The sequence below is a fragment of the Mustelus asterias genome, chromosome 18, assembly GCF_964213995.1.
Source record: "Mustelus asterias chromosome 18, sMusAst1.hap1.1, whole genome shotgun sequence".
Taxonomy (NCBI): Eukaryota; Metazoa; Chordata; class Chondrichthyes; order Carcharhiniformes; family Triakidae; genus Mustelus; species Mustelus asterias.
In genome coordinates, this window is record NC_135818.1 from 64,572,752 (window position 1) to 64,585,200 (window position 12,449).

The 12,449-nt window shown below is 43.0% G+C and overlaps 1 protein-coding gene and 1 pseudogene across 3 annotated transcripts in view; both read right to left on the reverse strand.

Annotated features, from left to right (window-relative positions):
- togaram1 (TOG array regulator of axonemal microtubules 1) overlaps window positions 1–12,391 on the reverse strand; it is a 105,244-nt gene extending 92,853 nt beyond the window's left edge. For 2 of the 3 annotated variants that reach the window (XM_078234164.1, XM_078234162.1), the window contains exon 1: window positions 10,049–12,377. In XM_078234164.1, coding sequence (XP_078090290.1) covers window positions 10,049–12,076 — 2,028 coding nt within the window. In that variant the 5' untranslated portion in view covers window positions 12,077–12,377. Of the gene's footprint in view, window positions 1–10,048 lie in introns of all 3 variants that reach the window. The other variant, XM_078234163.1, reaches the window with a different exon arrangement.
- LOC144507397 (28S ribosomal RNA) lies at window positions 6,604–7,624 on the reverse strand (annotated as a pseudogene).
- Window positions 12,392–12,449: the final 58 nt, after the last annotated feature.

Below are 12,449 nucleotides of genomic sequence, written 5' to 3' on the forward strand. Positions count from 1 at the left end.
CAACTTAACAACAGACCTTCTGTTGAACTCCTCTGCCATTTCCTTGTTTCCCCTGATTCATTTTCTAAGGGGCGTATGTTCACTTTGACCCTTCTCTTCTTTTTTAAAAAATATATTTAATTAAGCTAGTCAGTTTTTATATTCCTTGCTAGTTTGCCCTCATAGTTTATTTTCTCTCTCTATCCTTTCAAGTCCTCCTTTGCTGGATTCTGAATTTATTCCTGTCTTCAGGGTTATCACTGACTTTAGCTTCCTTATAAGCTTTTTCTGTCAACTTAACACTCTCCTCAACTTCCTTGGTTAGCCATGGTTGGTTTATGCCTCTCAAACTTTAAAAATTCAATTGGTGGTCTCTAGCCAGAAACTTCAGTCTTTTTAAAAAAAAATATAAAGCATGGCTTTGTAACACCTCCCCACCATGCAGAATGAAACGTGGCATGCAGTTCATTACAACTTTTCCCAAAGAAAATACAGATACACATTCATATTCAAACACTCATTTATCAATCATCAGTTTAAATTCAAAGTTCTCACCACCCTGTTTGGATCAGCAATTATAATTAAATGTTTTCTGGTTTTGGGATCTGGCTCAAGGAAGATGCCTGTTTCATAAACTTGGTGTCTTCGGCCCCTTTGCCTTCTAAATCTTTTAGGTTTTGTTGTCCAGGATGTTAGTGAAACCCAAACCCCCTAGTGGTATGCCCTGGGCGTTTTAATGCCAACAGATAAACAGGTTGTGAGCTCTGAACTTAGTGGAAGTTCAACACTGGAGTTTGAGGGGATCAAATTTCACAGGCCATCGTGGAGGCAAATTCTTGGCTCCCAGGTTTGAAATATGCACATTTTTTGTTAGTGCATGGTTGCACTATCTGTAAAGTTCTTAACCCTTTAATTGTTGTGTCTACAACTCTTGGGTTCAATAGTTTTGTTTCTGATGCATCTTATATCTAGGGAGCCAGTGTTTTAGTACTTCATTTGTGGAAACCACAAAGGAAATTGGTGTGGAATTACCCAAAAGAAAATTCCTGAACAGGATGTGAGGGAGGTGCCTCACCTTGTTGAGGTGCCATGGGGAAGTGCAGCAGATGGTGAACAGTCAGCTGTGGGCAGCAGTGTCTTGGAGGACATGGGACATATTTTTGAATCCTTGCAAACCATGGGTTCGCTTCCTCCGCTTCCATCTTCATGGGTTCTGAAACGAAATGCTATGTTTGGTTAGATTTGAATTTAGAACAAAGCCATTTGATTCTTTAGTGGGTAATTCGACACCAATTTCCTTTGTGGTTTCCACAAATGAAGTACATTGTAAGGCTTATTGCCTTCCCTTTTACTTTTGGGGAATGGGTTCCTACAACATTCCCTCCCCCCCCCCGCCCAATGTCTCCGACTTTCCACATGTCCCATGTCCTCCAGGACACTGCTGCCCACAGCTGACAGTTCACCTTCTGCTGCACTTCCCCATGGCACCTCAACAAGGTGAGGCACCTCCCTCACATCCTGTTCAGGAATTTTCTTGGTCCCTACTTAAATCTTGGAAAAAGGTCTTTGGTTAACCATTCTTATGTTGCATTCCCTTCAACTGCTGCTGTAGCCTCCTTAACCTAATAAAATAAGGTAGTCAAGAATACTAATATCCTTAGTAATCTTTAAAAAGGACTTGAAAGGATAGAGAGAGAAAATAAACTGAGGGCATACTAGCGGGGAATATAAAAACTGACTAGCTTAATTAAATATATTAAAAAAAGAAGAGGGGTCAAAGTGAACATAGGCCCCTTAGAAACTGAATCGGGGGAACAAGGAAATGGCAGAGGAGTTCAACAGAAGGTCTGTTTAGTACAAACATTTGATCAGGACATTTTATAAAAACTAGGGAAGTATTTTCCTGGTAGTATTTTGGTACTCTGCCACATTGAAACATAGGTTTATGATCTTCACAGCAACGGACACTGTCTTGATGGCAGCACCTCACCGGTCCTTTGACATGCCAACAATTCCCCTTCAGGTGTCCAGGTTTTCCCACACTGAAAACACACTGGGCAGGACCCTGCAGGTGTACAATCTTGGTTCCTCTTTTAAAAGTGGGGGAACTGATCCATTTTCTTCCTCATTTCTCAAGCACATTTTGGTTTCATCTACGCTATTCCTATCTCTCCCTAGCTTGTGGAAGTACCAGATCCTAGCGATCCATTGTCAAAGTGATTCTGGCTAATGGTTTGTCTCCATCCAGTTGAGTAACTGGAGGATCGTCTGGATGCTTTGCTCATGGGGGTAGATGGTGGTTCCTATTCATTGTTCTTAGTGAGGCTTTGTACACAGGGTATCTCCACTTCAATGGCATTGGAATGTAGAAGGTAGAAACATTCTGCCATCTTTGACTGTGATTTCAAGTCACTGGCACAGCGGATAGCAGTGCTGCCTCACAGCCACAGGAATCTGGGTTCAATTTCTGCCTCGGGTCACTGTCTGTGTGGAGTTTGCACAGTCTCCCGTGTCTGTGTGGGTTTCCTCCAGGTGCTCCAATTTCCTCCCACAGTCCAAAGATGTGCGGCTTAGGTGGGTTGGTTATGCTAAATTGCCCCTTAGAGCAAGGGGAAGTAGTAGGGTAAATACTTGGATTATGGAGATAGGGCCTGGGTGGGATTGTTGTCGGTACAAGCTCAATGGGGCAAATGGCCTCCTTCTGCACGGTAATAATTCTATGAACGTGGATTTGGACTTATTAGAAAACAACTTGTTTCCAGCTAGTAAATTCACAACATTTTTTTTTACATAAAGCATGGCTTCATAACAAATGCACTGATATATAGTGGGAGATATTTCATTTAGGCAGTTCTAATACACACTAGAAATGCCAAAGTAGAAAATCTACTCCCATGAACATGAGAGATAATAATGGAAACAAAATGGTGAAAATGGATTTTTTTTTTTTAAAGCATTAAACCTTTTAGCTAGTAAATGGTTACTGATAAAATTCTTAACTATTTAATAAATAGTCTAATTCGAGTCTGAACAGTTTGACAATAGCAGCCAATTTTTATGCATTCTGCCAGTGTTGCTTAGATACAAATGAAGCACTAATTCTCTCTAGCTGAGGTAAGAACACAAAAATGTCCCAACCTTCAAAATATAGTTTCAAGTTATGATTGATAATGGAATTTAATACGGCAAAGCCAATTTAAAGCTGCAGCTGCTACTTAAAAAAATATGCTTCACGGCTTATATTAAAAAAGATGAAAATGCAAGTGATAAACTTGTGTACACATGCACCTTGATTAAAACGATATTTAATGAGGGATCCTCTTTTATACATATATTAAATCATAGACTGATGTGCTTTCTGCTTAACTACAGAATGTTCCTGGTGGCAAGTGCAGTGCTTTTATGTTTACAGGATTTCCTATATTTTACACTAACAGCATAAACAGGCTCAAAAGTTCACTATTTCTACCTTTAGATATTACTGCAATATCCCCGTTGCTGTTGTGTCAACTGGACAAGCGGAGATATCACTTCCTCCTTCAACATCATTCCCTTTAAAGGATGCACCCTCCCTCTAAAAGCGTTCTCCAAGGCGGCCTTCACGACACACGACAACGCAGAATCGCTGAGCAGAAACTGATGGCCAAGTTCCACACACATCAGGACGCCCTCAACCGGGATCTTGGGTTCATGTCACACTATCTGTAACCCCCACGACAAAGGGTCGTCTGGACTCGAAACGCCAGCTCTTTTCTCTCCTTACAGATGCTGCCAGACCTGCTGAGATTTTCCAGCATTTTCTCTTTTGGTTTCAGATTCCAGCATCTGCAGTAATTTGCTTTTATTAATGGTAAATTGGTCATCTGATTTAACTTACAATTTCTTAATTTACAAAAGCAAATCAGAGAAGCAAAGAAGCACGAGAAGAGAATGAGATGACACCAAACCAGGTGGGAATGAAAGTGAGGAGGATGCAGCAAGGAGACTTCAGGGAGGAAAGACTTAGACAGGTTAACTGAATGAGCTAGATTATGGCACATGGGATATAATGTGAATAAGTGTGAAGTTATTCACTTTGGTAGAAAAAACAGAAAGGCAGAATATTTCTTAAATGATGAGAGGTTGGGAAATGCAGGCATCCTGGAGACCTGGGTGTCCTTGGTTCATGAGCCAGTAAAAACCAGCAAGCAGTTCTATGTCACCATCTTCATGATTGACAATACTTTGAAGTTTCTCATTGACAAATTTTGAAATTGTGCCTGTGCACCAAGGTTTAGGTCATTAATATTTAATCAGGAAACTCCACTACAAATTTTCCTCTGGTCAAAAAAAATGTTCACCACTACTCAATGTCAACAAAACAAAGGAGATTGTCATCGACTTCAGGAAGCGTAATGGAGAACATCCCCTGTCTACATCAATGGGGACAAAGTAGAAAGGGTCAAGAGCTTCAAGTTTTTAGGTGTCCAGATCACCAACAACCTGTCCAGGTCCCACCATACCAACACTATGGTGAAGAAAGCTCACCAACGCCTCTATTTTCTCAGAAGACTAAGGAAATTTGGCATGTCAGTTACGACTCTCACCAACTTTTACAAACGCACCATGGAAAGCATTCTCTCTGGTTGTATCACAGCTTGGTATGGCTCCTGCTCTGCCTAAGACCGCAAGGAACTACAAAAGGTCGTCAGTGTAGCCCAATCCATCACGCAAACCAGCCTCCCATCCATTGACTCTGTCTACACTTCCTACTGCCTCGGCAAAGCAACCAGCATAATTAAGGACCCCACATACCCCAGACACACTCTCTTCCACCTTCTTCCGTCAGGAACAAGATACACGTATCAACAGACTCAAGAACAGCTTCTTCCCTGCTGCTGTCAGACTTTTGAATGGACTTACCTTGCGTTAAGTTGATCTTTCTCTACACCCTAGCTATGATTGTAACACTACATTCTGCACTCTCACGTTTCTGTCTCTATGAACGGAATGTTTTGTCTGCATAGCGCGCAAGAAACAATACTTTTCACTATGTTAATACATGTGACAATAATAAATCAAATCTTTCATAGAATCATAGAAACCCTACAGTGCTGCAGGCCGCCATTTGGCCCATCGAGTCTGCACTGACCACAATCCCACCCAGGCCCTTCCCCCATATCCCTACATATTTACCCGCTAATCCCTCTAACCTATGCTTCTCAGGACTCTAAGGGGCATTTTTTTTTAAGCATGGCCAATCAACCTAACCTGCACATCTTTGGACTGTGGGAGGAAACCGGAGCACCCGGAGGAAACCCACGCAGACACGAGGAGAATGTGCAAACTCCACACAGACAGTGACCCAAGCCAGGAATTGAACCCAGGTCCCTGGTGCTGTGAACCAGCAGTGCTAACCACTATGCTATCGTGCCACCCCTCTCGCCCCTCTGTCACTCAGCCAATTTTGTGTCCATGTTGCCACTGTTGTGTGGCAGTTTACCAAAAAGCAATGAATTGGCTATGAAGTGTTTTGAGAGACAGATTATTAATGGCACTAAATAAATTCAATTTCTGCTTTGACAAGAGTTTAAACAGGGTGATGGCATTCTAAAAGCACTTTTTAAGACAATGATTTTTACTTATAAAAGTATTTGTGCTCTTTGTTATCTTTAGAACCCAGTCAAATTACCCCCACAAATCAAGTAAAAGCACAACACAGATAGGGTAACCAGCCTACAAAAACATGCCTGAGAAAATGGGGTCGTTAGGGACAAAAAACTGAGTCCTCAGATATTAGCATTTTACAACAAATACCCATCTGACGGCCAGAAGCTGGTCGCTTTAAAAAGCAAAGTTATTTTTAATCACTGCAGTAGAGTTTTTTCAATGAGTGATCTTGTTCCACAAGTCACTTTTGATCTGTAGCTGGTGTATAATACTCAGAATAAACTGTAGAACTCTGCACAGCTTCGTGTCCCTTCTGATTTATAGACCAGCCAATAGGAAATTTGCATTGGACCAAACTTTGCTTACACAACCTATTTAAAATTTACAGCTGCACATTTATCACAAAGTCCCTTTCAATGTTCTGAATTCAGGCCGGCTATGTCTGGATGGGTTTTGGCATTGCTGCAGCAACTATGCTGCCCAACCTCGATGCACAGCTGTTCAGAAGGTCCCAGTATAAACAATTTCTGACCATCAACCTTCGCCAAGGTCAAAAGCTTCTTAGCCAGAAATGTGAAAATTTGATATTTTCCTGTATCGGCAGGCTGCAACCTCAGCTTACTTGTGGGTGGATCAGAATGGTAGTATGCACTCCAGCTTCCCTTTTACTTGCAATGCTGGTGGAGATTTGTTTTTTTGAACCATGAAATGAAACCATATCTGCAGATGGAGCTCGCTCTATGCCCCCACAGACTTGTAGGTCTCACTGTTTATGTTAAAGTGCTGGCTCGGAAGACCGCACTATAACATAAACAAAAACATTAAATGTGGCTTTGCGGTGAAAACAGCATACTGCAGGTTTAATCAAAGTGAAAAAAAAAATCACTGAAAGTGCAAGTAGGTAGAGATGTAGAGTCGTAGAGGTTTACAGTATGGAAACAAGCCCTTCGGCCCAACTTGTCCATGCCGCCCTTTTTATTTTTGGCTCGACGGATGACTTTCAATTAGATTGCAATGAGATAGCTGCTCTGCTACGTATGAAACCCTGAGCCAGAATCAGGTTGTCTACGAATATTTTAGCACCACATTCCCAACGAACATGCTGTGTGTTACCAGGAGAGAGGCGATGCCCATCCGGCTGCATTCCAGCCCTGAATCGAGCGGCACTCCACACCGACTGGAGTCGGCTATCCCAGGCCAACCAGTGATCCGCGGCACTAGGGTATCATTATGTTTAGGCGGGATTCTGACTCAGAGGCATTCAGTCATAATCCTGCGGATGGTAGCTTCGCACCATCAGCCAAGCACATACACCAAATGTCCGAACCTGCGGTTCCTCTCGAACTGAGTAGGATTACTATTGCAACAACACTTTGTAATCATCAGTAGGGTAAAACTAACCTGTCTCACGACAGTCTAAACGCAGCTCACGTTCCCTATTAGTGGGTGAACAATCCAACGCTTGGTGAATTCTGCTTCACAATGGATAGGAAGAACCGACATCGAAGGATCAAAAAGCAACGTCGCTATGAACGCTTGGCTGCACAAGCCAGTTATCCCTGTGGTAACTTTTCTGACACTTCCTACTTAAAACCCAAAAGGTCAGAAGGATCGTGAGGCCCCCGCTTTCAGTCGGTATTCGTGCTGAAAATCAAGATCAAGCGAGCTTTTGCCCTTCTGCTCCACAGGAGGTTTCTGTCTTCCCTGAACTCGCCTTAAGACACCTGCATTATGGTGTGACAGGTGTACCGCCCCAGTCAACCTCCCCACCTGCCACTGTCCGCGAAGTGGGTCGCGCCCGGCCGCTCCCGACCAGAAGCAAGAGCCCCTCAGGGCTCGCTCTCCGCCCTGCCCACCCGCTCCCAAGTGAAAAAATGGTGAGAAGTGGTATTTCACCGGCGGCCGGAGCCTCCCACTTATTCTACACCTCTCATGTCTCTTCACAGTGCCAGACTAGAGTCAAGCTCAAGAGGGTCTTCTTTCGCCGCTGATTCTGCCAAGCCCGTTTCCTTGGCTGTGGTTTCACTAGATAGTAGGTAGGGACAGTGGGAATCTTGTTCATCCATTCACGTGCATATAATAAAGGGCAATAGATTTTGGGAATTCTTATAAATAAGATGAAGCTAACCGGTTGAAGTATCTGGGCAACATTGGATCCAAATCATATGTACCCTCCCATATAACATAAGAACTAGGAGCAGGAGTAGGCCATGTGGTCCCTCAAGCCTGCTTCGCCATTCAATAAGATCATGGCTGATCTTTTCGCGGACTCAGCTCCACTTACCCGGCCACTCACCATAACCTTTAATTCCTTTACGGTTCAAAAATGTACCTCTCCTTGCCTTAAAAATATTCAACTGCTTCACTGGGCAGGGAATTCCACAGATTCACCACCTTTTGGGTGAAGAAGTTTCTCCTCAACTCAGTCCTAAATCTGCTCCCCCTTATTTTGAGATTATGCCCCCTAGTTCTAGTTTCACTTGCCAGTGAAAACAACCTCCCTGCTTCTATCTTATCTATTCCCTTCAATAATCTTATACGTTTCTATAAGATCTCCCCTCATTCTTCTGAATTCGAATGAGTATAGTCCCAGTCTACTCAGTCTCCTCATAAGCCAACCCTCAACTCCAGAATCGACCTAGAGTATCTCTTCTGCACCCCCTGCAATGCCATCTCTCCTCCCCTTCTATGGGTACTGATAAGCTGAGTTGCAATGATTGCCAGCAGACATTTTGGTCACATATGGTGCCATATACCATCATTGTTAGATATCCATGCACTCACGTTTGCAATCAGGAGCATATGCCTCCCTCAATGCCACAGGATATTGAATCCCGTTGTAGATCTCCCAACTGCTATTCCAACCAAGGTCAGATCACCTGGGTCCTTCTCATATCTTGTTTCAGTATTTACTCTTTACCTACCAGTCCATCAGGACAGATTGATTTATATCCAAAAGATCAATAAGTAACATATCAGTCAGAGATCAAAAAGAATGAAACCTATCCAAATTGCTATGAACATGAAAACAAAAGTGCAGCTGAATTCAAGAAAGAATAACTCAGTTCTGCACTAAAATCTATAATCTAGGTAGATTAAAATGTGACAGTTTTCCTTGTTCTCAAAAAAGAACACTTTAGTATGTGATGAAGCAGGATTGAAATTCCTCTACAAGTACTAAAAATCAGTGGGTTTCTGAGAACTTGGTCTTTCCGGAAATATATCCTTTAACTTCAGACTCAACGGAACCAGACTGATGTTTACTCTGAATGGTTTACAACTTGATCCAACTGCTTTTGATAAGGGTCAAAGTCATCCTTCAAGGAGGAGAACAATTAGCATCTATACATGCACACACAAATTTGAAAAAGAAAAATCAAAAATTAAATACGAGATTCAGCAGTTGGTTTCAACTCTTGTACTAGATATGGTTGATAGCTGAAAAAGAGGATGAAAATTGCCTGGTGCTGAGGTAATTTCTCCGATGACACTGGTATTTCTTTATTACCAAAAATCAAAACCAAATCCCACTCTGACTCTTTCCCAGAAGCCAGCAATCTACTAAAAGAACAAGCATTTCAATAATATTTACAAACAGATCAGATATTGAGTACCGCAGTGTCAGAAGCAGCAAGATGCTTGTGACAAACTAATGTCAGGCTAAATATTTCTGCACATAGTCTAAAATTAGATTTTTCTGGTCATTGACGTACATGAAAACTGACCAACAGCAAAAATGCAGTTTGCAAAGTCTTAACCATTTAGGTTGAACGGATGTTTGCATTACATTAGTTTTTGTCACCAGTTAATCAATAAAGCAGTTAACAGCTGCCATACTGCAAGTCCAAGATTGTGCATCCAAATTGAAAAAAATTATTTAAAAATACTACTATACAGAAGCTACTTAGCAACTAGAATGTTTCATTAAAAATGCCCCACATTTTGATCTCCAATTATACATACTACTATAAGCAAAAACTTATTTTGGCAAGTTAAAAATCAATAATAATTTTATTTGTTTAAATGTGAGACTTGCCAAATTACAAGGAGATCAAAGTACAGTGGCACAATAGGTTGGCAGCACCAAGCAGTGGTGGGCTTTGAACTCTCAATTTCAGCTACAGTTATGAGGAAAACAAACTAGTAAACTAACCAGGAGCTATCACGTGCTACTTACATCCACCTCTGACCAGCATGATAGAAGGATTACAACCGTACCCACCAAAAAACATCAGTTTCCAAGCATTGTTAAATTTCAGATCAGTAACTTATCAATTTAGATTACTTTGGAGGTCCAAGGCACTGAATTATTAATGCTGTACACTTATGCATAATTTAAAACCAAAACTATAAAGCTTAACTTTATAATTCAACTTTTTCAAATTATTAGCACCTCAGAATTTGCATGCTCCAATCTTACCTGCTCTGCAGGAGCCGTGTTTGAAAACCTAGTTTGCTGACCAGACCGCCTGGTAGCTGAGCTTGTGTGCTCCCACGGTAATTTGTTCTTCCCTCGGCCAGCACTTAATACTCTTCTGAATGAGGTATATTCATCAGTACTGGGACTAGGTGATCCATAGCCCAAAGAATGAGTTTCATGATCACCATGGTAACTATGTGCACTCTGGGTTCTTCCACTCGCCAGCAGCCACTCAGTATCTGCTCCTAATGGCATCTGTATTCCTCTACCATGGGCAGAAGATGGCATTGGTATTGCATATTCCACAAGTCCTTGTGGAGTTAATTTTGGCAGGATTCTTCTTGCTAGCCTGGCTTGCACTGCAGCCATCACACCATCACCATCTTCCTGTATCTCCACAGTATCCACTGCCTTAACCAAAAATGTTTTGTTAGAACCAAGAGATGAAGCTAGCATGGCAAAAGCCTCTAAAGCTGCATGGCGTATCTTTCTCTTGGAGTCAGTCAATGCTGGTGCGACAACATGGCAAAGACTGGGCAAATCAAAGTCTTCACTTGGATAAGTCAAAAGTGAAGCAATTATAATATTTAATATTTCTTCCCTTACTCTAGAATTTTTGTGTTTTATATGGTCAAGCAGCATATCAAGTACTTTTTGAGGGCCAACCTGCTTCATTAAACCTATAAAGACTTTCATATATTCCTGTTTGGTGACAACTTTATTGTCACCTAGCACTTTTATTGTTGCCGATGTAATGGGTTTGAGATAATTTACCACACCATGATTTAGTTTAACTACCAGCAAGTTGATGATTTCCAATGTACCGTGAACAACTTTAAAATTTGAGTCATCAAGCAAAGTGCATAAAAAGCCAATAAAACCTAAAATGGATGCAGAAGGCACAGTCACAAAATTAAAATCATCGACAACATTCTTCAGTTCTTCAACTGCATGTGTTCTACTCTTATAGTCTTCCCGGTCTAGAAGCCGGGCATACAGCTCTTGCGGAATTATCCGAAACTCAAGGTTACAATGATCCTTCGAAATTGGCCTGGAAAATTGGGGAGCATCTTCAACGCCGCCGGTGGATCTACCACGAAATCCTTTGGTCTTAAAGGTTCTACTCTGCTCCAGTTCAGGAACGTTGGCTCCATTTAACTTGGCCAGCGGCTCAAACTTTATTTCCACTAGCTTGTTATAATCCCTCCTAAGAGACGGTGGCAAACGTTTTAAGTACGAGTTAAATTCCTCTTCCCCGATGTGGCGTTTTATGTGCCCCATAGTTGTGAATGCCAAGGACGGGTCATCCATACTATCACCGCTTAGCTTCTTAGCTAAACAAAGAGTCACGTCGAATAAACTGTCATTGTTAAATTCCTTAGTGAGCAAGATAGGCAAGATAATAGTCGTTGCTTTCCTGACAACCGGATCATGGTTTTCCAGTCCATGCTCTATCAAAGCCCTGAAAACGTCCTTTGAGATGATAGAGTATTTTAAATATACATGCAAAGTTTGCACGAGTTCTTTGCGCACAGAAGGGTTGTCGTCCCGCAGACTCCATATAAGTTTGGGCAGCACGGCAGTCCGACAGTAATCCAGGTCTGAATTCGATCCTTGAATAATTTCCGATATGAGCTGAATACACGAGACTTTGACCTCCCTCCTGCCGTCCAGGAGCACTTCGTTTAAAGTTGAGAATAGAGTTTTCTTGTTGCCAAAGACCAGCCTCCCTGCGTTTTGCCTGACGTTGGCACGGAGAGTTGAGAGTGCCTCGGTGCGCTTGAGCGAAGCCTGGCTGTTCAGTTGTTGGAGAATCACATCTTCTTCCATGTTGGCCGGCGCCGCGGCTGCTGGGCTGCCGTTCCTCCTGGCCGACATCACGGCATCCCGAGTATCGCTGTTCCTGCAGCAGGAGGAGGAGGAGTAGAAGCCGCCGCCGCCCGCCTCACTGCCTTCGCTCGGGTCGTCGGTCGGGAAGCGGTGCTTAGCAAACGCCGGCCGCATCAGCTTGGCGACCGAACCTGCCATCAAAGCGGCCGGGGAGCGGCGGCCGGCCGAGCGCTTCCAGCGACTGTAAACGCCGCCGTCTCCAGGGCTTCATCCCTTCCTCTGACGTCATTCAATCGTTCACATGACATTTGCCCCTTATTTACCAATAATCGCCTCGTTCACCTCCCGCCGCCGGTACCGGCTTATCGCCACAAACCTCACCGTCCTTCCCTCATAACAAACCGTCCCGGCCACCCTAGCCCGCTGGCTGGCGGCAGGCAGGCAGGCGCGCGCTCAGGCACAGAGGCACGCGCTGCTCCCCAGCTCGCGCAACATTCACTCACTCACACGGAGGAGGGGGGGGGTTTGAAAAAAACTGCCATCAAAATGGCCGTAACTAGGCAAACCTAGT